At 38.8% G+C, this 27,074-nt stretch overlaps 1 protein-coding gene across 9 annotated transcripts in view; it reads right to left on the bottom strand.

Moving 5' to 3' along the window:
• LOC134221154 (modifier of mdg4-like) overlaps positions 1–27,074 on the bottom strand; it is a 143,221-nt gene that overhangs the window by 3,015 nt on the left and 113,132 nt on the right. The window contains exons 5-6 of one of the 9 annotated variants that reach the window (XM_062700418.1): positions 636–771; positions 312–573 (exon numbers count right to left, since the gene is read on the bottom strand). The exons of 2 other annotated variants lie outside the window; for them this stretch is intronic. In XM_062700418.1, the coding sequence (XP_062556402.1) occupies positions 327–573; positions 636–771 (383 nt within the window). In that variant the 3' untranslated portion in view covers positions 312–326. Of the gene's footprint in view, positions 1–311; positions 574–635; positions 772–11,741; positions 12,377–12,534; positions 12,905–14,053; positions 14,341–16,851; positions 17,502–18,104; positions 18,809–18,873; positions 18,971–20,253; positions 20,775–27,074 lie in introns of those variants that run through there. 6 more of the 9 variants (XM_062700532.1, XM_062700457.1, XM_062700446.1 and 3 more) reach the window with 6 other exon arrangements.

The raw sequence follows: 27,074 nt of genomic DNA, 5'->3' as shown, positions 1-27,074 counted from the left end.
GATCACCTACTATGGGAGGTGAAATGAACCTTTAATTCTGATGAAATCAGCGTAAAGTGAGAAAAGTTTGAAAATCATTTCTAGCATTAGAACATTTGAAAGTTATTTATACACATACCACTGAAACAGAATGACAAACAGAAGTAGCTAATAATTAATTACAAAATTTTAGAAAAAAAATCTCAAATAAGAAATGCAATATTTGTCATTTGGAAATGATTAAACATAAATCTGGCATGTATGTTAGTAGTAGTACATAAAATAAGTTAATAAAAATGACTTATTTTAGACTTCTGATATAATAAATATGGTACGAATGCACTTTTTTATTTTGATTCAACATTAAAATCTTCGAGTTCTAGGTAATCGGCAGGAAAATCTTCCTCCGGAACATTACTCCCGGATCCATATTTCACATCGGAAAACACCGCTTGCTGATTTTCCTGTTTACGCTGGAGTAGAATGTCACGCAGTATGCCACGTTTTCTGCGCTTCATTATGCCATGGTTGTGCTTTGCCCAAACAACTTCCAACACTCCGGTAGTTCGTCGCTGACGGTGGCGCGCCGGACAGCTATACAGGAAACAACGTGTTCTTTAGAGTGTTTGCTGTTCAGGTTGAGTTAAACTACATACCGTAAGGCTCGAAATTGCGTGCACCGCCAATAGATGGTGTCTTCCTTCACGATGTGCCGAGTAAATGTGAATCCATCGATGCACAGCTGCGGTGATCCCTTGGTGCTTATGACGAACTGTGCCTCGGGTATTGGTGCTGTGAAAAAAAAAAGGTTTGCATTAGTTTCCTTTTCGTTGATAAGATTTCGTTACGACATTCAATTATGATAATAACTTCAGCTATTATCATTACGAATCGCTTGGAATTGGGAGCCGTCCCATGAGTTTATTCAACTTTGAAATAAAACACGTATGTATCATAGTGAGAAGCGTCGAAGGAGATTTTGTTGGTGTCACTGAATAGGTGGCCAATTGCGTGTCCTCAGGAAACGGACGAAGATCTACAAATAGGATTTCATTTGAATTAGAGATGATATTAACAAGTTCAAATTAACATAACTTTGCCAATTGAAATATAACTGGAACCATTTACGGAAAACTTCTGACCAGTACGGAAAGTAAAATTTTCAGCGTCATATTTTTTTTTAAGTGAGCGAATAGAGGAGTTGCGACTGAAGACGAATGCTATTCTAGGCGCAAGCAATTTTTTGACATCAATTAGTAAGTTTTCACGCTCTTTAGAATCTACAATCAATTGACATATCGATACGACATTTAGATGGTTTCAATCGGACTATGAAGACATTTTAAGAACCGTTGCACTAACTGGCCACTAGAGTGCAAATAAAATGTATGGAAAAAAATCCTTTATGCAAAATTTTAATGAGCCCACACATGAAAATTTTCCCAAGATATAGGACTTCATGATGTCATATGATAAGCTAATGAAAGGTTTACGCAATATCGGATTTTGGAATTCGAACAATGGAGGATGATTATGGCCCTTCTTGCTCAGCCTTATGCCACCCTCATTGTTAGTAGCGCACCGGGCTCTACACGTTTGTTTGCCTCGATAGCCGACGAACCGATTATAGTTGGGATTTGCGCAAACCCAGTTCAACGTGTTCGCATACTGCGTCTTCTTACGATATCGCAGATTGCCCATCCTTCCTACGATTGTGGATCAGTTCTTATTGTTCGTCATACGAGAATTCATGACATTCTATAGAAATGTCCTAAAAATAGAAAGAAAGAAATTAGAACGCATTTAACAAAACCGTTCTACATTATGATGCAGCATCCAATGAAAAAAAAGTTATTGATACTTTATATATTTTCTTAAACATCATAAAATATATCATGATTATGTTTTCTTTTGCTGAATTTAATCATTTGGGGGCCCTGGGTAACGCACCGAGCCGGGCAGCGTAACGATGGATTGCCACTCTTGTTGCAGACCCAATTTACCGTATTATTATGCCGGCGTTCGAGGGTAAACATATATCCCTGGTACTTCAAACTGAAGCTGCCACGGCGATTTTCGACGAACTCCAGATTCGCCTTGTACCAAACGCCCGCATAGATTCCCGGTAGTACTAGATCGGACGAGTCTGCCGAATTAAAAAAAATACAGGTTGTTAAAAATGAGAATCGACTATGATAACTAATGAAATGAAACTCATATTTAGATTTAAATCAATCGCATTTAATTCCCCTTTCCATGCAATTTAGGGATGCTTGTTGCATGCTTCGGTGAGAATCTTCACCATGCAGATTGATTGCGTTGAGCTGCTTTTGTTGCAAATTGAATTCATTGATCAAGTGTGTAGCTTCTGGATGCCAATACAGTCTGAGCATGTCCACTATACAACGGCCATCAATTATTGGATACAGAATGAAAGAGTACCATACATACAGACTGAACAGTCTGTGCATGTTCACTATACAACGGCCATCAGACTGAAAAGCGATCTCTAATGTTGATAGTCAGTATGGACTGTGGATGACCTCTTAACGTTCGATCTGCAAATTAAAGAATAATGTATCAGAAATATCCCAACACATTTGTTTTCTTTCTATGTTGTACCACATTTTACACTTTGCAATGTGGTGATTTTTTATAGAACACGAATCTTTTCTTGGGTTCTAGCGTCAATGTTCACCATCTGACACCAGTTACTTTAACATTTACAGCCCAGCATTGGATTACGCATCTTTTCAAATTGTTTGTTATCAATTCTTAAGATAGTTGGAGGCATAAAAATATGAGTTTTTTGAAAAAAAAAATTATCCTTTGTAACTAAAACGATATCCATCCCAAGACAATCGTGGAGATGCAGAGGTATACTCGGTCTCTAGTAGCAACGAGAGTCGGACTAACAATCCTTCCCTTCCTATATGACCGTAAGGACGTGGCCGGCGCCGTTATTGACTTAAGATATTTGAGCTCCCGAAACGTGTACATTGAGAATGGGTTGCTAGTCTCAAGCCCCATTTATTGTGTTCTCTGTACAATTTCGCAAGTTCTAGTCAATCACGGAGTAGCAACTACGAATTGTGCGGTCATAATGCTCATGCTCATGCTCAACTCAATGTTCACAATTAAGAAAAAACTGTTATATTAAAAATGCATTTTGTGTGCAATGCAACAACATAGTAGTACTAGATTGGTTCGATTGATAATTAGTGGCAGACCATTTTCCTGAATGCCGTTTGACTAAATAGATTTTTTTCCTCAAATTGCAAGCAGTGAAAAGGGAGATATAAAAAATGAATAGAGGAAATTGCAAAGTGTGAAGTGAGAAGTGAGGAATGAGATGATTCTCAAAAGGAGAGAGAGAGAGTAAAGTCTGAGGTCAGAAGTGCGAAGTGAAAAATGAGAAATGAGATGTGAGCTCTTAGAAGTGAGATGTGAGTTCTGAGAATTGAGATGTGAGCTTTGATAAGTGAGATGTGAGCTCTGATAAGATAGATGTGAGTTCTGATAAGTGAGATGTGAGCTCTGAGAAGTGATATGTGAGCTCTGAGAAGTGAGATGTGTTCGAGTTCCAGTTCCATCAGAAATACACCTTTTGGAAATACAGGCCGTACTCGATTATCCGGAGTGTTGAAAAAAAATTCATTCCGGATAATCGAACCCTCCGGATAATCGAGCCATTTGTTGTATAGAATTGTTAGGATACGGCAGGCATGAAGAATGTTTTTATAGAAGTCGATTTGAAAGCGAGCGGAGGGCAATATTTGTGATGGCACATATCACACGACCTTCCTTCTGCCAAGCTCCCGTATGAAGGGGGAGGGAAGAATATCAGTGTGGAAGCTGATATATCTCCACTGGCAAAATACGAAGGGTCGTTTGGTTGAAAATCATTCGGTGGATTTGGTGGTGGATGGTGGACGCCCATTTGACCGAATACCACTTGGCCGAATAATACGTCAAGCCGAAAGCTATCTAGCCGAATTCTATTTGTTCAATAGGGTTATTATGTGAAAAGCGGTTTGACGGTACGACCAAACTAATCATTTGGCTGAAAAAGTCATATGCTCTAACAGGTCATTTGGTCGAATAGGCCTTGTCGTCAAAAATTCCATTTGACCGAAACGGTAGTTTAGCAGGAAGGGCAATTTGGTCGAAAATGTTATTCGGCTGATCGGATTATATGGCGAAACACGTCGACCCGTTCGGCCAAACGCCATTTTTGAACAAATGAGCTATCGGAGTAAACGTCTTTTTCGGCCAAAATATCAGTTCGGCCGTATGATCTCGTCGCTTTCAGCTAAATTACATTTTTGACCAAACCGTTTTCGACCTTATGTCACCTTGTCCGGCCAAGCAGCATTTCAGCTCTGCAAAGCTGAATTTCAGCTTCTCACTTTGAAAATAAAGTTTGAATATCGTAGAGTAGGCCTTGCAGAATGCATATGGTTTGTTGGATTGAATTTGGCACGTACGTTTGGTGTGAAAAACGGAATTTAATTTACAAGGAGCCGGAAATAAGCTTTGCAGTGGAGAGAAAACAAATTTCTATGAAAATACGTATCCTTGTGAATTAAATTCCGTTTATCGCAACAAATGTACGTGACAAATTAAATTCAACAAACCATATGCATTCTGCAAGGCCTACTCTACGATATTCAAACTTTATTTTCAAAGTGAGAAGCTGAAATTCAGCTTTGCAGAGCTGAAATGCTGCTTGGCCGGACAAGGTGACATAAGGTCGAAAACGGTTTGGTCAAAAATGTCATTTTGCTGAAAGCGACGAGATCATACGGCCGAACTGATAATTTGGCCGAAAAAGACGTTTACTATTCGGAGATGAGCCAAACTCGGGCTGAAAGGCTCCTTAATAAAGACACAAAAAAAACGTTTACTATTCTAGGATATTCAAACTTTATTTCCAAAATGAGAAGCTAAAATTCAGCTTTGCAGAGCAGAGAAAGCAAACTTCTATGAAAATACGTATTACGCATTGCAAGAAAAATTTGGAATACAGTATAATTCAAAGCGCCTCCAATGAATATTTTCCTGGAAAATGATCAAAGGCACCTATTGTGAAATTTGCAATGTTTTGTTTATGTTTATACTTATGACATTTCATCCTAAAACATTCTACGCCTAAATGAACAAATTTAAAATAAAAATATTTTACTGGAGAAAAAACGATGCCTTGCAGAATAGAAAAGGGAAATTCAGTTATATTTAATGTTTGGGAGTTTTCGGGACAGCGGGAACTATGTTCAAGTGCCTGACAAACCGTCCTCTGGTCACTGCAAGTTGTGGGGATTGTTTAGGATGGGATTGCATTTGAAAATGAGCACGGTTCAATTAATTAAAAACCTACATTGTATCCACAAGTAGTTTCTACTAAAGAGACCGTGTACCGCTTAAAGTACGCTAGCCCAAGTCTTGGTGTTGGGTGAGACCCAACTCGGCGATAGGTTGTAGGCCCAGCTCAATGAGCCGCCTATAAAACTAACCGATACGAACTGAGGTATACCATAGCAACCCTATAACCAGAGACCGGCGGAGTGAAAAACTGTCGAAATGGCAACGTATGAAAATGCATGATATCGTAAAAATAAGACTGGCAGCACTTGAACTTTTTGCTTGCTTCTTATGGATGCAAAATGTAAACAAGTCGAATTGGAACCGCTTTTGACGGTTCGATTGGAAACATCGCCGATCTCTTATTGTAGTATTTCTAGTATACCACACGTTAAAACCGACGCGTACATCGGCACCTCAAAAGAAAAGTTTCGGGTTAGTTGACTCCTCCGCCAGGTACTGATTATTATTTAATCTTTTCATATCTGTGTACGTCAAATCATTGAACTTCACGGCAGCAGATTTGTTGTTATATCCATTCAACGCACACTATGTGTGATTTGTTCTATGCGGGGATTTCCCTCTGCGCGTTATTTCCGCGAAGCTATCCAAATTTTTCTTTTTCTCCGTAATACTTTTGGGAATTAAATTCCGTTTTTCACAACAAATGTACGTGCCAAATTAAATTCAACAATCCACATGCATTCTACAAGGCCCATTCTACTTATTTCAAAGTTCATTCTCAAAGTGAGGAGCAGAAATTCAGCTTTGCAGAGGAGAGAAACCAAATTTCTATGAAAATACGTACTTTTGTGAATTCAAATCCTTTCATCTCAAAAACTGGACGTCTAACAGAAAATCTGAATATGTATCTGAATTCAGCATAAAAAAATCTATTGAGTACATTGAAAATGGTTGAAGGGAGCGTAAAAAAGTTCAATGGAGTGTGAGTTTGATTCCCGCCCTAGCAAGGAGAAAACATTTCGTGAAGCGGTCCTTTCTATTGTCTTATGCTAAGTAGGGACGTTCCGATACTTCCGATATATCGGAATATCGATATTTTTGTTTCGATATCCGATATTTTTGTATCGATATTTTGCTTTCAATATATCGGTCATATCGATATGTTTGCTTTCGATATCGATATATTGAATCAGGACATAATAACAATTGCATTGTGTTTTGTGAAAGAAAATACTTCAAATTGGATCTGAAATGCCGATTTTTTAATGATTCAGATGATTTTTCTTGGTAGCGCAGGTGGTATGAGGTCGAGGTTTGCGCTGCCATCACAAATGGTTTGGCAACTCGACATTTTGCATTGACGCGCAGTTGTGCAACATCTGTCATGCCGCTGATCCTTGAATTCTTATGCGAACTCAATCATATATTTGACGTGTTCCAATAATAAATTAGATAAATTAGCTTTAGGAATTATGTAGTGATTTGTGGAAATGGGAATTCAGAAGAATTGGAAAATATATGAAAATTTCCTTAAAAATAATGCCCCGTAGGAGTTAAAGAGAATTTCCTTTAAATATTTCTACGGGTTTTCGGATGAAAATTTTATTTTTTTTTTCTTATGAAACTTTTTGCGTAAATTTTGAAGAAGGCCCGTGAGAACTTCATGAGAATTTCCTGCTGAAATTCAAGGAAATTCCATGTGAAACAAAAAGATAATTTCCCGTGAATGTCTTAGAGAGTCTCCTTCTTAGTTAAGAATATTTAAATGCATTATCTTATGAAAATTCTGATTTTTATTTGAAATTCTCGGTTCTTGAATTCTCGGTTGTCAAGAATTAGAATAACCTGTGGAGAAATACGAGCGAACGGAAAATAGTTAAAACTATGATGTACGACGCCGCCGATAATTTTTGGACTGGTACACTCTTGAAACAGATTGGATCAATTAATAGATAAGTCATTTCTAATAATTATTGTGAAGTGGTAATACGGTAATACGATAGGAATTGAATAACCACAATAAATATACATATTCTAAATTTTCTCATTTTTGAAATATCATATGATTTTTCGATATATCGATATTTTCATTCCAATATATCGGTGATATCGATACTTTGATTCGATTATCGTATCGAATCAAATATCGATATTTTGAAGTATCGGAACGTCCCTAATGCTAAGTGTTAAGTTTTCAGTCTGTGCGACCTCTGGTCAAAGACGGTGATCCTGTCTTCCTTTCTTTTAAATTCCACAAAAAGATCTTCCAAATTTTTAAGGAAATTTAGGAAACATCCATAAATTACGTAACGCTTAGGGGGGTTGCTTCAAATGTGACGACCCATACAAAAATCCAGATGCTTCATACAAAAAGTGTGACATAGGGGGAGGAGGGGTTGAAAATGACCAAATTTTGCGTTACGTATTTAATGAATCTTCCCTTACTTAGAATCAACGGTAGTAGGGGAACTGTTCAGTTTTCCATCTCATCGCAAAACAAAGAAATACAGCACTAATCTCTTCGCTTCTTTTTGCTAACACGCGTGCTCACAGGTGAAAAAAATCACAAAAATAAGAAACAAACCAAATTCCTTTTCATTGCTTTGTTTTTGGTGGGATGGAAATAGGATCTATGGGATGAAGTGCCGAACCGTTCCCCTATTTTCGAGATATCTAAGGAAATTCTTCTGAATTTCCAATAAAAGTTCTTAGTTTTACAAAAAGCTTTTTCGTTTTTTCAAGAAAAATTGTATGGAATTTTCAAGAAAAATAGCTTTTTTCACTTTTTTCTGGTGTTTCAACGGGATTGCCATAAACTGTCGGCGGCGACGGCGCACTCCTCTAACCACCGTGTGGTCCTCCGGGAAGTCTGAACGATCCCAAAAATGAAAACTTCTAAATTTTATCGTTAAGCATGAATCGTTGTGTATGGATCACCTTGGCCACCGAGTGATTCTTTTGAAAATGAAAATATTCATTTCATCATTAGGGAAGATCCATTAATTACGTAACGCAAAAATGGCCATTTGCAATCCCCCCTTCCCCTATGTCAAACTTTTTGTATGAGGTATCTTATTTTTTTATGGATTGTTACTCTTCAGGAAACCCCCTCCCCCTTCTAAGCGTTACGTAATTTACGGATGCTCCCTAAACACAAGGATTTTCCAGCACCATTTGAATATAGAACTGGTGTTTTAATCCATACATGGACCACCGTTGGTGAAATAATTATTTTTTTCATATAAATATTGAGGATGTTCACAAATTACGTAATGCTGGAAGGAGAGGGAGGGGGTCAGGCCGTGCGTTACGATTCATACAAACTAATTAAACCTTCCATATAAAAAACGTTACCCTCCCTCTCGTATCTTATAGAAGGTTTATTTTTGTTTGTGTACGGATCGTTACCCTTGGTCTGAATTCCTTATTTCCCCTAAAGCGTTACGTAATTTGTGAACAGTTCCTTAGAAAAGCGAGAAAGTCACTATCATTACTAGGTGTTTTGCACATATTGGATACGTTACGTGGAGGGGTTTTTGAAGATTTTTGATCACGCTGCCGATCAAACGCAGTCTTCTGCAATTTTGGCTCAATATTCAAATTAGGTCTTGATAAAAGATTGGAAAATGGTAAAAAAGAACTATTCAAGATAAATTATTTTGAATCTAGAAGTTTGATTATGATATCCATTTTATGAACGGTAGCAAAATCAGACGGGATTTATTGTTAGTGATAGTGACCTTGGAGTGGACATGAAATGTCAGGCATTCTTAAATGGGTCACGGGAGCTGCAATAGAGCTAGCACTTTCTGCCTCCCGGATTAAATCTGACTGGAAAACGGACATTACAACTCTCTTCCATAACATAACTGCCAGACAGTGAGGGTTAGTTTGTGAAAAATAAATAGTGAGTATCGAGAATTGAGAACTAAGTACAGAGTAGTGAGATGTGAGTATTGGAAATTGAAATGTTCAAGACGAGAAGTGAATAGTGAAAAGTGAGAAGCGAGAAGTGGGGATTTAATGTATGAAATAAATAAAAAAATGAGAAAAGGGAAGTGAGTTGTGAGAAGTGAAACAGGATAGGTGAAAAGTGAGAAACAAGAAGCGAGAGGTGACAAGAGAGAGGATAATTGGAAAGTAAAAAGCGATACTTGAGAAGTGAGAAATGAGAAAGAAAAGAGAGGAAGAAGAACAGAAGAATGAAAAATGAAGAAAGAAGAAGAAAACAAAATAGATAGAAGCAAGAACTAAAAACGAAGAAGGGATCAGGAAGATGGAAGAAGGCAGAAATGTTGAAGAAAAAAGAAGGAAGAAGTAAGTAGGAATCAGGAAGTAGACGAAAGGAAGAAAAAAGAAAAAGGAAAGAAAAGGATTAATTTTCCCCTTCTCAATTCTAATTTCTCACTTCTCATATTTCACATCACACTTTTCACTCCTAACTTCTCACTTTTCGAATTTTCAACTTCTCACTTCTCATTCCTTATATCTCACTTCACACTTCGCCATTCACACTAATCATTTCTTACTTTTCACTACTCGCAATCTAAGGAATTTTGTTTCTCATTTATTCGGCCAAGCGTCATTCAATTTGGTCTGACACCATATGCTTATAAGCAATGTTGATTGGAGGCTGATACTCCCTGAAAGGGAAATTTTCTGTTCACAGAAGCTACTCTAATAATATCAACCAGATTCGTCAAGTCTAAGTGGGTGCTCAACGAACATGACACTTATAAAAAAAATGAACTAAGCATATGAGAAAATTATTTCCATAGACTATTTTACCTCTAGGTGACGCTATACTGCCGTTCTACGCATAACTGTCCCATGTACATAGGAAATCCCAGCAAACATGGGACAAATATGCGTATAACGGCAGTATAGTCATTCAATGTCACTCAACCCACCTTGAGCACCCATTGATCACGCGTAAACTCGTACTCCCAGAACCATCAGATACGGGTATCGAACACCATGATTTTAGATGATCTCAAAACTGACTACATTACTGTGGGCACCAGATTTCTGCTAAAGAACAGTCAGTTCCTTTCGTGGTGCTGAACATGTTTCAGAAGTTATCGCTTTGCAGAATCTTGAAGATTGATAGTCGCATTTTATTCTTCTTAAAAGTAGCTGTTTTGTAAAAAAAATGATTTATTTTCCGCACAGATACGCAAAAATAGAATTTCGACAATTTTGATTCAATACTTGGGCACTTGGACGAATTTCCAGCAAACTGTACAGAAACTAATTATGCTTGCAATTTAGAAAACCAGAAGTTTATGTTTGACAATTTTCAAAAAGTGCACCATACTGAATATCAACCGAACGTCTCCTTATTCTTCTAATTATGGGAAATAAAACTCGAATCCCAAACTTGTTCACTTCGCCTGAAGACACTATGCCGGAGAAAATCTTTTCATTCTTCCAATTCGGTATCGTCTGCCTACCTGGAAATTGTCGCATTTCTCCATCCAATCATCATTAAATAGTCAGCGCAGAATTAGTTTTAATCTGCACACGCCTATTATTTCCATTTTCTCTGTTAACTAGAACTAAAAAAAAACTATGACCATGTTGCTTCTTGTAATAAATGTCAATTAATCAATGCAGCCCTACGCATGTTATGCCGGAAATTAGACAAAAATCCATAAATAATATTTAGTTTTATAAATTATTCAATTGTGAAGATTAAGTTGGAAGAATCTCATCAATACGAAGTAAATAATTTTTCATGGAACCACGCTACAAACGGTCGAATAAAACATGAATTTTGGAATAGTTTTGGGCACTGATGGCCAGGACAAACCTTTTTTTGGTGTGGACACCAAACAACGAATTTAGTAACAGTTCAGTAAAGATTTATCCGGTCATTTGCATAAACGATATTCGTCGTCAAATGATTGCTCCACTAAATTGACTCTCCTTAGCTGCTTTCTCTGCTAGACATTCGCGCCGTCCCTCAGCGCCCCGTATAGCGCTTGGCTACCACGCACCGCTGCCGATCGATTATACGGATGTTACAACAGTTGAGGAATTAGTCTTTGGTTGAGGACTTCATCGACTTCTGGATCTGCACACTACTAGAAAAAAAAATGTATCATTTACCGTTCTTCTAAATCTTAAACTATTATGCTGTTAATTCCAACTATGGCAAATCAGTCGCTCACATTCTGAGCACACATCCGGAAACGAACAAAAACGCGCAGCAAATTCCTCAACATTATTGTCCTTATGTTATTCAAATTTAGGACGATGCGTCAATGCGTGTCATTTCTCTGTTCGCCTAAATGTCATCACAACGCGTTCACATATAGAGTATTTTTTCTGTTCTTTCGCTGGATGCAATCATGACTTTATTACCCATGACCCAATTTAAGTTCATGGGGAAGAAAGTCATAATCATTTTTGTTATATGTCAAAGCAAAACAAGAATTATCACGTATTACAAAAATTTATCTTTGTGTCTATATTTTGAAAATTGTTTTCCGACAGCTATCCGGAGATTTCTTATTTTATATTTCCACTTAATAAAAAAAGCTTTTATATGAAAAATGATTGAAAAAGTGCTTGAAAACGGGTTGATCAAGTGTTCCGACTACAGAGAAATCGCCAACTCATTAACTCAAAACTCAAGTCGGTTGGCTTCTGACTCTGCTCCGAAATCAATTTGAAGTGTATCCAAATAAATTATTCTAATAAATCAATACTTTTTTTTACACATCAATTTTCACCACATATTCAGTAGTTGATTTCTTTATCGGCGTACTAGATTGGTTGCCGAAAGCACTGGATATTACGGTAGATTTCTTCCTCGCCTCCCTCTGCTTTCGCTTCACTATTTCCGAGTGCGTATGGAAGCGGTTCAGCGGGGTAATTTCGCTGCCAATGGTGAATACTCGGGCGCGACATTTTTGGTTCCACCACTGGTTGCAGCGCCAGATTTTCTTCGGTGTGGAGTTCTTTATGACCACCAGTTTCTCAAAAACGAACGGCTGACCGAGGTACAGCAGCTGTTGCTTGCCCCGCATGGTTCTGGTAAAAATGGCTACATTCTCAGCAGTTGTTTCTGTATTTGGTTGAAAAAAAAACAAAAAAACTAATATTATTTAGTATACAAAGGTGAATTGAAGTACTAGAATTTCCGAATAAGTTGACATATTGTAAAAACGACAACTTTTCGGCAATATTGTTGAGTATCATTAAGTATATTCGTGTATCGTGTACCTATCATTAATTCATTACAGATCATCTTCGGATAAGTACTCCCCATCACTATCTACGCACTGTTTGATACCCCCTTCTTCGACGAATTCGAACAATGGAGGATGATTATGGCCCTTCTTGCTCAGCCTTATGCCACCCCCATTGTTAGTAACGCACCGGGCTCTACACGTGCCAGGTTGTGTGCCTCGATAGCCGACGAACCGATTATAGTTGGGATTTGCGCAAACCCAGTTCAACGTGTTCGCATACTGCGTCTTCTTACGATAGGTATAGCCTTGATAGCGCAGATTTTGCCCACCCTTACGATTGTGAATCAGTTCATATTGTTCGCCATACGAGAATTTACGAACTGACATCCTATGGGAACGTCCTAAAAATAGAAAGAAAGAAAAATGGAGAGAAATAAATTAGAACGCATTTAACAAACCATTCTACATTCTGATGCAGCATGCAATGAAAAAAAATACATATTTTTCTATCTTTGTTAATCTGTTTTTTTTTAATTCAGGATCACTATTTATTGAAAGTTCATATATTTTCTTAATCATCATAAAATTTATCATGATTATGTTTCCTTTTGCTGAATTTGATCATTTGGGGGCCCTGGGTAACGCACCGAGCCGGGCAGCGTAACGATGGACTTCCACTCTTGTTGCAGACCCAATTTACCGTATTATTATGCCGGCGTTCGAGGGTAAACATATATCCCTTGTACTTCAAACTGAAGCTGCCACGGCGATTCTCGACGAACTCCAGATTCGCATTGTACCAAACGCCCGCATAGATTCCCGGTAGTACTAGATCGGACGAGCCTGTCGATTTAGAACAAATTTGCGAGTTGTTAAAAATGAAAATCGTCTATGATAACTAATGAAATGAAACTCATAATTAGATTTATATCAATCGCATTTAATTCGTAGCCCTTTCCATTGCCTGAATGCCGTTTAAAAAAATAATTGAAAAAATTTCCCTTGAATTGCAAATAGTGAAAAGTGAAAAATAAGAAGTAAATAGAAGGGATTGCTAAGTGTGAAATTAGAAGTGAGGAATGAGATGTTTCTCAGTTCTCACCTCACATAAGAAACAGATAATCGTGACAATTCACAAATAAGGGTAGAGAGAGAGAAAATTGATTAGTCAGAAGTGAGAAGTCCCAAGTGAAAAACGAGATGTGAGATCTGAGAAATTAGAAGTGAGAATTGAGAAATAAGAAGTGAGAATCAAAAAATAAGGAGTGAAAGGTGAGAAGTGAGAATTGAGAAATAAAGGCCGAGTAGTGAAAAATTGAAAATAATGAGTGACAGGTAGGAAGTGAGTAATGAATGAAAAGTGAAACCTGAGAAAAAAAATCAGAAGTAACAAGTGAGATAACAGAAGTAAGAAACCAGAAATCTTTTTCTTTCTTTCTTTTTTTTTCGTCCTAAAAATAGAAAAAAAATGCAAAGAAATAAATTAGCATGTTTTTAAAAAATCGTTCTACGTTCTGATGCAGCATGCAATGAAAAAAAAAGTTATTGAAAGTTCATATATTTTCTTAAACATCATAAAATATATCATGATTATGTTTCCTTTTGCTGAATTTAATCATTTGGGGGCCCTGGGTAACGCACCGAGCCGGGCAGCGTAACGATGGACTGCGACTCTTGTTGCAGACCCAATTTACCGTATTATTATGCCGGCGTTCGAGGGTAAACATATAGCCCTTGTACTTCAAACTGAAACTGCCACGGCGATTCTCGACGAACTCCAGATTCGCATTGTACCAAACGCCCGCATAGATTCCCGGTAGTACTAGATCGGACGAGCCTGTCGATTTAAAACAATTTTACGAGTTGTTAAAAATGAAAATCGTCTATGATAACTAATGAAATGAAACTCATATTTAGGTTTAAATCAATCGCATTTAATTCGTAACCCTTTCCATCCAGTTTGGGGATGCTTGTTGCATGCTTCGGTGCGAATCTTCACCATGCAGCTTGATTGCGTTGAGCTGCTTCTGTTGCAAGTTTATTTCAATACAGTATGTGCATGTTCGGTACAGTGGCATATCAACCATTTGATACAGATATAAAGAGTACCATACATACAGACCGGAAAGCGATCACCTAATGCTGATAGGATGAGCTCTGAACGTTCGATCTGCAAATTAAAGAATAATGTATCAAAAATATAAGAATAATCACACATTTGTTATCTTGTCCTGTTGTACCACATTTTATACTTTACAATGAGGTGATTATATGTAGAACACGAATCTTCTCTTGGGTTCTAGCGTTAATGTTCACCATCTGGCACCAGTTGTTTAACATGTACAGCCCAGAATTGGAGTACGCATCTTTTCAAATTGTTTGTTATCATTTGTTAAGACAGTTGGAGGCGGCAGAATATGGAAAAAATGCTCTGAATTGAGTGAATCAAATATGGTAAAATTGAAAATTTATTGGATTTCCACTTCTAATTTTTAAAAGTAGTAATCTAATTAATATTTTCCTAGACTGATATTTAAAATTAATTATTCTATGTACAACTCAAAAACCGCATTTTGAATGCAATGCATCAACATAATAGTACTAGATTGGTTCGGTTGGAAATGAGTGGCATTTACCTGAATGCTGTTTGACTAAATAGTTGAAAACGTATCCCTCAAATTGCAAGTAGTTAAAAATGAGAAATTGGGGCCCTCCTTAGCCGTGCGGTAAGACGCGCGGCTATAAAGCAAGACCATGCTGAAGGTGGCTGGGTTCGGTTTCCGGTGCCGGTCTAGGCAATTTTCGGATTGGAAATTTTATCGGCTTCCCAGAGCAGGAAAGTCGTGCAAGCAGTGTTGGGAAATGTACATTAAAACACATTGATTATGCGAATGTTTATCTTTTTTTCAGTCAAATTTCTTGCGCCAAACAAGCCGAAACAGTTTGCTAAAAAAAATGTACGCGACATCGTGACATTTATTTTTCCGATGAAGCAAACTGTTTGCTTGCTGCTACGTTAGATTCGTGCCGGCGCGCGGTCAACATTTGCGTGAGATTTTTTGTTTCGGCTCGTGCGCAGCGCAAACAGTGCAGAATCGAGTTCAATTACCTGTGGCGCAAAGCCTAGAAGGAGTGCTATCCGTAGGTACTGATTTATTCGTTCTTGTCTCTAAATCAAGCAAGTAGTAATGAAATGAATATTTCCCACCAAAAACGGTTATACGCTGTGAAATTATTGTACGAAAACATTAATTGTGGGGGAGAGAAAATGGTAAAAGCATGTGCTGACTGTCGTCTGCTTGGCGTGGCTGCTGCTGTGGCTGCCGTGGTTTTGTTTTTATTTTTTTGCATAGAAGAAGGAATGGTAAAAAGAAATGTCAACCATTCCCGTCCCTGCGTGCAAGCCTCAGGATATACGAATGTAAAAATGGTAGAGAGAGAGAGAGAGAGAGAGAGAGAGAGAGAGAGAGAGAGAGAGAGAGAGAGAGAGAAATGCGAAGAGAAAAATGAGAAGTTCGAAGAGAAAAATAAGAAGTGCGAAGAGAAAAATGTGAAGTGCGAAGAGAAAAATGAGAAGTGCAAAGAGAGAAATGAGAAGTGCGAAGAGAAAAATGAGAAGTGCGAAGAAAAAAATTAGAAGTGCGAAGAGAAAAATGAGAAGTGCGAAGAGAAAAATTCGTTCTTCTACCTTTTTTCCGCATTCCTTCTTTCTTCTTTAGATTTCCTTGTTCCTTTTCTTTTTATCATTCTTTCTTCCTTTTTCATTTTATTTTCTTCTTTTTTCATCTTCATGCACCCGTCTTGCTTCTTTCTTATTATTTCTTATTACTTTGTGCTTTTTTTCTTCACTATTCATTCTTCCTCCTTGCTTCTGTTTCACTTCTAATCACTCATTTTTCAAGTCACGTTTCTCACTTTCCTATTATCATCCCTTACTTCTAATTTAGCTTTACTAACTTCGAACTATTCACATTACTCATGGTCGCCTCTCACTTTTCACCTATCACATCTCTTCTTACCACACACTACCCAGGGGCCCTCCTTAGCCGTGCGGTAAGACGCGCGGTTACAAAGCAAGATCATGCTGAGGGTGGTTGGGTTCGATTTCCGGTGCCAGTCTAGACAATTTTCGGATTGGAAATTGTCTCGACTTCCCTGGGCATAAAAGTATCGTCGTGTTAGCCTCATGATATGCAAATGCAGAAATGGTTACTTGGCTTAGAAACCTCGCAGTTAATAACTGGGGAAGTGCTCAATGAACACTAAGCTGCGAGGCGGCAATGTCCCAGTGGGGGATGTAATGCCAATGAAGAAGAAGAAGATTAAGGAAATTATTTACAACTATTCGGTCAGACCGCATTAAGGCAAACGACCCTGAACTCAAAATCGTGATAAGCAGAAAACTTTTCAATTCAAAATAAAATGCATTTTGAGTAACAACAACATTGTAGTACTAGAACTTTCGCGACCCATAATCGTACGTCCTTTCGATTTGTTTGCTCTAGCGCATGTCCTTTACGTTCCATGTGCACTTTCCTTAATTTTGACAAAACTTAAATGCCCTATTGTTAGCTTGTTCCTTCCTCTACACGTACCCACTTGCCGATCATAAAGATCTGAAATCATTTGGATTGTTGTGAATAGCACTATAATTGTGTTGGTTCCAATTAAACTGAAGTACTAGATTAGACTCCACACGGAGCACTCTTGATTAATCTTTCGCTAGTTTCTGCTTCAACCGTTTCAAAGATCCGTACGCGCGGGGTGAGGCCACCACCGGATGATTGTGTTCCTCGTTCAGTATGGAAAACGTTTCCAGGACGGACTTCAGCCGGGCGCGACACTTGTACACGCAGAACTGCGAACAGCGCCAGTAGATGATATCGTCGCGCTGCACGTGCCGATTGAACAGATGGCCCCGGTGACGTATCTGGATGGTTCCGCATTTACTAAGCACGTACTGCGGCACTTCGGACGGCGGGCAGGCCGTGATCGATACTGCAAGTATAATGATAGGATGTTAGTCAGTGAGATTCAAGTTTTTATTTAAATGATTAAGTAATCAATTACTTTCAATTTTAGGAATTTATTCGAGCGCTGTTAACAATTTAGACGAAATTCAGTCTTTTCTCAGTGGCAGACTGGCAAAAAAGGCAATTATAAACGCCTTATAATACGGAAAAAAATGGAAGGAAATCCTTCTCTTCCATAAAGATTTCCATGCTTTGGTGACGTCCACGGTACTATCCAGTTGTCCAAACAATAAAAATAATTTTCAAACATTGGGCAATACAATATCTCCAACCACGACGAATCCTTGTGCTGCTATATCCGAGCTGTGGGTCCAGAGGTAAAGAGGGATAGCTGTGGGTTCGTCATTCTCCAACATAATTAGGTATTTAGTACCATTGATGATAAAAGCTGGGCAAACTAGGTTCGATTCGCTAAATAAATTCCTGGAACGTAGACAATACTATTAGTTGAAATAGGTTTTTATCAATAAGTCGGAGACGCGACCTTCTTAATTATATTTTAAATATAACTTCAAATTAGATAAAGAATAGATTTCGGTATTAGATCAAGAGATTTATAACACATTCGTTCAGCTTATGTTTTCGCTTACAAATTATTTTTAACCGACTTGGTTCTTCTCAAATATGTAATGATACAAAATTGGTCATCAATTAGAATAATAGGTTATTACAACTATCCGTATGTTGTGAATAGTAATATTCAATCAATTCTTAAAAAATACGTTATTTACATCAGGAAACAAAAATGTTAGTTGTGTTTATTGCTTATGAGGGGGCCATCTGTGCTGATTATGTGATTTTTTTTGGTTTACCCAGCTTTGCAAAATAAGCGCGTCTTCAACGATAAAAAATGGAACCGAAGCGTTTTATCAGCTTCTTTCAGAAGGGGTTAAGTTTTGATCAATTCACTTAGCACGCGTAAAAAGTTGTGAAAGGTTTATCTATTTGACTGGCAGCGATTTTGAGAGAATTGTTTTGAAAATTATCAATTGCGAACGAATCCTGATCACTGTCGCTCAAGGCACATGAGGAAATAATTATAACACGAAATTATGCAACATTCAATCCTTTCTTGGAAGTATCACATATCTAGCTTTGCAGTGCGGCTCTCGGATCCGAAAAGCATCCTGCTCTTGGCACTTCACATTTTCTATCACCGTGCGACCCCAGTTAATTTTCTGCGTTTCTGGTCCGTGCGTGTGGTTCCCGATTCGGGTAGGAATCTGGCCCGGTTTGGCAACCAACCGGCTGCGACATTTGTTTTTGGTGCCACTATAAATATACGTTTTAGAGTAATTATAATAATCATTTGATAGTGATATTGAATAGTAACTCACCGTATACAGCGCCAATAATTTTCTCTGTTTTTGCGATACAAGTAGTTGTCGACAACGAGTAAAGGATGGCCTCGTTGACTGAAAATAAAATCCAGCCCTGCAGTTTAAAATGTAAGAAAATATAAAATGAATGAATTGCTTGAAAAAAATATGCTCCGTGAATTTTGACTGTCGTTGTACACCACGGAGATCAACATTTTGCATGGTATGCCTTTGACAAATATTGATAAGACTTTAAAATTCAACTTTCAACAACCTAATTGAGATCCTTTTGTAATTGAGGGAAATACGTGCAGTAGATGTTGAAATGCAGTTAATAAAAATGAGACACATAACACGCCCATGGACAAACTCTTGTTCAAAGAACTCATTCACAACGACAGAACCCAGAACAAAAAGGCTCGAAGTAAGACGCCCGAATATATCGCCTTTGAATTTTGAAACAGTTTACTCTTATGCGTTGGTGTCACGCCCGCAAGAAGAGTAGTGTTCTTGTGAACAATAATGACTGCAATTCTGCGAAGTGAGACTCCCGAATGTATGTATCTCCGTTTTTTACTTTATTGTGTAAGAGTTTCCTCCTCTGCGTTGGTGAGACGCCCGTAGGAAAAATACCGTTAATTGTGAATCACCCGCAAGAAGAATAGTAAATAATAATGGAAAAAGTTATTGTGGGTTAGAATAATCACAATTTTGCGTGATGGAACCCCGCATGCTTTACCAATGAATCCACCGCAAAAGTTACTTTCCTCTGTGTTACTGGGACACTTGTAAGAAAACATCTCTAAATATATTAGGTACTGAAATGAATAATAAGATGATTAACAATGGTAAATGATAATAGTTTTGACTATTTTTTTTGTATTTTATTCATACGGAAACTAAAAACTAAATTTCAAAATTCCTCACTACAACACATTTTCGTCCGCAGAATCTATCTCTAAGGGTTCATCCTTGACAGCAATCGACCGGGGCTGATCGCACCTTACTATTATTTCCTCATATCCCAGTGTCGGGTAAGGATGGCTGTGCGAAAACTGGCTCATCTTTATCTGATTGTCATTGCGGGTGAAAACGCGTGCCTTGCAGGTTCTCTTCTTGCTGCATTCCCACATGACAGAGTGTTCGTTGACGCGCCTTTTCAGATACTCGTAGCCCTGGTAGATCAGATTCAAATTTCCTCTCCGGTTCCTTATATACCTAAACTGGTTCACAGTTTGCCACTCTTTCCATTGTAGATCTATCGCACGTTTTGGACATGGATTCGTGTATGCTGAAATGAATAAAATTATAAACAAAATTAAAAAGAATATAAATTTAAAAAACATTAAAAATAATGCAGCGTCATAAAACTTTAATGAATAACACTAAAAATGTGTATTCGCTGTTGGAAATATTATTTTATTCACAACCTATATTAGTATTGTTAGAATCAATTATTTTCAATGAAATAATTTCAATTCAAGCCCTACTGCCAATGTATAAACACAACTCACACTTCTGCACAATTTATTCCGAGTCCAACGAAAAGGAATAAACATGCTCCACTATGGGTTTCGCCGGCTTGTTCCTCGTACTCCTTGGGTAGGCCCTCACCGCTGCCGGAGGATGCTTAGTCGGTTCGTGAATGTGCACCGGATTCGTTATCAATATGCGGTACAGTCCATTGCTTTTCAGTGTAGTGACGAGCCGGGCATTACAGGGGCGACGGTCCACTCGAGTGCGACACAACCAGTAGGTCGAGTTGTGCGAAACGTTGTTTTTCGTATAGCAATACCCGTCGATTCGGAGCAAACTGGTACCCCGCTGACCGGGAACAAACTCCAGCTCCTGGTTGTCGAGGCTAACGATGGACTTTTTGACCGAAATCGGTTCCAGTGTGTCGAAGTATTCTTCAAAATCTGAAATAATGGAAAGAAGGATATTAGAGATTTATCGATATCGGAAAGACTGAAAAAAAGCTTAGAAAATAATATAAATGTTGAAATATAAAAGAAAACATCGAAATAAGTGAAGTTTCTTGAAAATTATATTTGAGTAAATTCAGTTCTTATTGCTACAACCATGCTTGAATCTTCCAGACGGCTTGATAAAATGGCCAACGTTTGCGATACTGTGCGATAATTAAAAATGATGAATGATGTCAATCTAGTACTTTTTTTAATGTAAAAAATATTCCAAGCCTGTAATAAGATGCAAACAAATCATTTTTTATATTTGCAAAGTTTCTACTAAGCTAGCTTTGAAAAGTAATCTATTTCAGATTAAAAATTTGTACAGAGAGGATACGGAGCTTGTACTAATCAATTATGACCTGCAACATAAACAAACCTAGGGTCGACCAGGAAAACGCGGTTAGCATATATTTATTTCGAGTGTACATTCTGAAGTTGTCCGGAAGCAAGTATACACAGACTGAAACAAATATTCCCAACATAAGGTTACTTTTGAACCATAGACTGGCGATATCCGTAGCAAAGAAAATCAACAATATTCGATGATTAATTATTATTGAGCGTCTTAGGGGAAATGTTACAGGGCTATTCATTATTCCATTTACGTCCACTATTATTAATTTGTATCAACAGATACGTATTTCGTTTTCTAGACGTTGATAACAAAACCGAAGAAGTTTTGAAGCAGAAAACGAAATACGTATTTGTTGACGCAAAGTGATTATAGTGGAAGTAAATGGAATAGTGAAGTCTTTTAATAACTTTCGATGGTCCTGTAACAAAGAAACAGAAGGAGTAAGCAGCCACAGTTCAGCAGAAATATGGAATCAGACGTCAACTGTTGAACCGGATAAAATAACAGCAGAAGCAGCAAAATCATAAAATACATTGAAGCCAACATCCCGGCAACTAGGGCTTCTCATAGGTGCACCAGATTCGGATATCCGTCGGGCCCAGCGTAACTCACCTGGGCACCGGGCCAACGATCGAGAGACGAGTAGCGACGATGAAGTATTCCTTCAACCCAGCATGGGAAGAGCAGCACGGCAACCATACTCGGCCTCCAGATGGTATCATGGGACGACAGGGAACATCCAACAGAATAACCGAAGAGGTAGGGATCCGAGGGTTGAAGCAGAGGATCATTCTAGCTCGGATTATGACAACTGTTATCGCGTCAGACCACATGGAGTAGGACCAAACCACAGACAACTGTATCAGAGCCGCATCGAGAAGTGGAAATTAAGATTCACCGCGGTGAGCAGAGATCCGGGTCTGTCGAAAATTTTCTGTATAAAACCAAGAAGTTGGCAGAGCGCGAAGGGATTTCGAAGGAAATCTTATTAAGGGATATCCACATGTTGCTAGAGGGACCAGCTTCGGACTGGTTTTTTACTTTTATAGATGAGTTAGTAACGTGGGATAACTTTGAAACCTCGATTACGTACAGATTCGGAAACCCGAACATGGACCAGGGTATAAGGTCTAAGATCCATGAAAGGAAGCAGCTCAGGGGAGAGTCCTTCATCGCGTTCGTTTCGGAGATTGAGAAGTTGGATCGTTTGTTGTCTCGGCCACTTTCAAAGTGTCGCAAGTTTGAGGTAGTGTGGGACAGTGTGGAGGTAGAAGATCTCCAGCAGCTGATCCGGCTAAATCATCGGATTGACGCTGCTGATCCTCAATTCCAACAGCAGCCTGGAGATCATCATTTTCGTAGACCAGTAAACCAGATATCAGCAGACTACAGTGATAGTGAGGGCGAGCAATCACCTTCAATTAACGCGATTGGTGGTCGAAACTTCTGAGACGGTGGAAGAGGGACGGCACACGCAGCTGAAGCGGACAGCGGAACACAACTTCTGGCTAGGTAGCAAGTTCAAGTCTCTTCGCATGCTGGAATTGCCAAGAGCAAGGTCATGGTTGGAGGCAGTGCCAAAAACCGGAAGTCATTTTCTGTTACGGCTGCGGCAGTTTGGGAAGAACCATCTGAACCTGTGAGCGCTGCTCCAGGTCTACAGGAGGTGATCGTCAGGGAAACGAATGAGAGGATGCAACGAAGGCGGGATGTCGTTCATCCCTCCGACTCCGACATCCACGATTTCCAAGATACTCCAATCAGTGCGCAAAAAATGGCAAAGAAAAACATATTAGTGGATTATACTATGCGCTAGCCGAAACGGGAAGAACAATATCGATCTGCGGAAATTATTTGCGCAACGACTTCAAACTAAATATAGATTTCACTCAGCCATCTATACTGACGGACCAAAACCTGATTCCAGAACGGGTTTTAGTGTCATCGTGGCCGGGAATACATACGTTACATGATACTTGATGGGCTACAGCTCTTCCTCGATGAGCCTACGCCGAATGGACTATCCTCCCCCATTGGACTCGATCCTGGGCCAATCACTTCCAGTCGTCCTGAACGTTGAGCGCCCTCAGGTCCTCTTCAACTGCAAAAGGCCATCATGTACGCGGCCTTCTACGAAGCCTACGGCCTCTTCCGGTTTCTCTACTGAATATTATCGTAGCTTGACACTCTTCCGGAATGCGCACAACATGTACAGCCCACCGCAATCTGCCATGTTGTATAAATTTAACAATATCCAGCCCTTTATACACCTGGTAAAACTCGTGATTCATGCGACGCCGCCAGATGCCGTTCTCCTGTTTACCGTCGAGTATTGTCCGCAGTACCTTACTCTCAAACACTCCGAAAGCTCTCCAATCAACCTCCTTTAACGTCCATGTTTCATGGTCGTTTAAAACCGGAAGAATCAGAGTAGTATGCAGCCGTATCAGTTTCGCTGGAAAACCATGTTCTAACATAATTTGCCATAATCATCCCTTTTCACTGACGCCGCATTGAAATCAATAAACAAATCCGCAAATTGTACTCTCGTAATTTATCAAGGATTGTCTATCGTCGCCAATGTTTATTCTAATCACCGATACATCGGCACTTCCACAATTCAACAAAGTCTCGAAGTGTTGCTTCCACCTGGCAGCCCCTTCGGTTTTGTCGGTCAACAATTTCCTTTCTTGGTCGTTGCACATGGCAAAACATTGACAGTCTCATAAAACCTCTACACATCATTCGGCTCCATTCGTTCCTGCGCTTCAGTAATCACTTGTTCTTTATACTATTGCTTCCTTGTACCGATTTCTATTCGATCGGGTACTCGACACCAACCTCCGGCTTTTGGCAACGTTCATCTCGTCTGTCAATCTCTGACACTCCACTTCGAACCAACGCGTCCTGGGTTGCCTGTGTGCAGTGCCTACCACCACTTCTTGTACTGTTGTGCTCACGCTTAGAGGTGTGCGCCGCCGTCGACATTTTTGCATCAGCGCGCCGCCGTTTCAAATTTGTCACGCCTCTGATCTTAAGTTTTCCGCGCCGATTCATATTTGAGGAAGTCCGCCGAATTTTCAGTGGAAATGCCGGAGATTCAGTGGAATTTCCGTAAAACTTTCTGATTGATTTTCTTTAAAATTCCGAACAACTTCTTGCTAAAATTTTTAAAAAACTTTCCGTAAAAACTAAGAAAAAATCGTGCGGAAATTGCGGAGGATTACCCGTTGAAATCCAAAGAATTTCTCGTTGAATTTTTGTACGGAAAAGGATAGTTCGGCTAGAGGCCTGAATAAGAGAAACGCGGATAGGTATGTGCCGCCAATCGAACCGTCAAAAAACAGCAGCCAATCGATCAGGAGACCTGTCAAGCAGCCAAAATGTTGGCTCAAATACTGAAAACGGCTAAATTTGCCATTTTTAAATAAACAAATTTGAATGAATTTTACATTAGTTTACAATAATATGTGCAAGTCATTTTATAGATTCTGAAATAAAATTGCATTGTTTATTGTGATGTGGACACATCAAATAGCGGATTGTGAGATTTTATCTACATAAACCATTTCTTCCTTTTCATGTGTAGCTATTTGATGAAGCAGATTGAATGGAGTGTTGGCAGAGTCATATTTTCTATCCGCGTTTCTTTTATTTAGGCCTCTAGTTCGGCAGAAAGCCATTTGGCCGAAGACTACAAGGCTGATAGTTGTTTGGTCGAATGTGTCGCTTGACCGAATAGACCATTTGGTAAAAGACTATCTAGCTTAAAGTTATTTGGCCTTTGTCATTCGGTCGAACAGTTCATTTGGCTGAAAAAAATCGGTTGGCCGAATAGCTCAATTGGCCGAATTTGCCCTTTGGCCAAAATGACATTCGGCCAAAAGTGTCGTTCGGCTACAGCCCATTTTGGTTATTTTCAAGACATTCGGAAGAATATTTTGAATTTCGCCGGAAAAATTGGATCAACTTCCCCAGAAAATTCTTTAATTTATTTTCACATTTTCCACGGGAACTACTTTGAAGTTTTGAGAATTCTTTGCAATTACCAAGATGAGCACTAAGGAAAAATGTTTGGAATTTCAGCGGGAAATTCTTCGGATTTTACATGAGAATCTCTTTCACGGGAAGTTGTTCCAAATTACTACAGGAATATATTCTTCAAAATTTACACAGAAAACCCACCATAATTGTTGGAGCTTGTGACTGGTAGAAGGGATGCTTCTACGTTGAATTTTTCAATTTAGATCAGCGGTTCTCAACCTGGGGTACATGTACCCCTGGGGATACCTTCGCTGGCCCTAGCGGGTACCTCGGACAAAAATGCGTAATGGCGGACATATTACAATTTCAATCAAAATTCATTGATAAAGTTTTGATAATTGTGTATTTTCTATTTCAAAAATTTATATTTTACATAATATGTAATGCGATCAATGAATCCCAATTGACACAACCAGCACAAAGTATGAAGGGTTGCGGAACAAAAGATCAAACGAACAAAACGACAAATGAACAAAATGATTTTTTTTTTCACTAAAACTCGGTTGCTTCGTTGCAATAGGATTAGAAGCATCCTTTTACGCCTCTCTCTCTCTTCTTCCAAGCAGCTCGAAGGCTTCTTTCAAGAGGCTCCGTTAGGTTGCCTTCTTTCAAGAGGCTTGTAAGCCTGCTTCCAAGAGGCTCGGAAGTCAACTTTCAAGTGGTTCGGAAGCCTTCTTTCAAGAGGCTCGGCATCCTCGGAAGTACCGTTTGGCCGAAAATGTTATTTGGCATACGGCCAAATATCAATTACTGAACGGATCATATGGTCTCAACTGGCCACTCGTTTGGTTAAATGGCCTTTTTGAGACAAAACACCGTAACATCTACTTTCTAAGTCGATACTGGCCCTTAAACCAAAAGTCACCTAGAAAAATTTCATTTAGCCGAGCCGAACTGAATGTTTATCTGAAACTCTGTTATCAGGTCAACAATGGTTTGGCGGAAAGCGACATGTAGCCAAAAGTAACATTCGGCCGAACTGGTAATTTGACCGAAAAATTTGTTTGCCCTAACAGGTCATTTGACTGAAAATGCCGTTCCACCGAAAAAGTATTTTGACCAGATAATGATCATTTGCAGGAGAAAGAGCCTGACTTTCACATAACTAGTCTATTATGTACGAACAAAACGGACCAATTTATTGAACAACTGAACAAACTATTTGTTTTAACTTTATTGCTTCAAACTGCGCATGAATTACAAACTGTATGTCGCTTGGACAACGAGTCTCAAGGACTATTACTGATTCTTGCTACTTTGGCGGTTTTATAGACGGACTAATGACATAGATTTCTATGCAGACAATAGAGATGAGTGACGTTTAGCGCTCGCACACTAATGTGCAATTCGTCATGTGTAAAAACATGTTTGTTTTCCTTCAGCTCATAACCTCAAAAATGATCGGGTCATCACAATGATTTCAAAAGAGTAAAAAAAATATATGGAAATATACTAATTTTTACCCAATCTTTGCTGAGTTGCACCATCTAGGAGTGTTTGTTTTCCTTTTATCACCACTCACACATTCGGACGTGAGAATCTCAATAAGCTCAGTAGTTTGTAACTATTGGATAACTAAGGTTTATAATATTTTGGCGCGCAATACACATACGCATATCCCACTGCTCAGTTATGTCGACAATTGTTATGAGCAAGCTACTTTAACTGCTACCAATGTTCTACAGTACGATCTCTTCTATCCGATATTCAATTTATGCGTAAACAATTCCCTTTTGAAAAAACAACCATTTCGGCCAAATGGCATTTTCTGCGAAAAGTGCGTTCGACTGAATTGATCATTTGGCCAAAAAGTCGTTTAGCCGATAAGGTCATGTGACAAAAAAATG

Source organism: Armigeres subalbatus, chromosome 1 (assembly GCF_024139115.2).
Source record: "Armigeres subalbatus isolate Guangzhou_Male chromosome 1, GZ_Asu_2, whole genome shotgun sequence".
In the NCBI taxonomy this organism is placed as follows: Eukaryota; Metazoa; Arthropoda; class Insecta; order Diptera; family Culicidae; genus Armigeres; species Armigeres subalbatus.
Note: the sequence above shows the minus strand (reverse complement) of the source record. Positions and strands in the feature narration are given on the sequence as shown.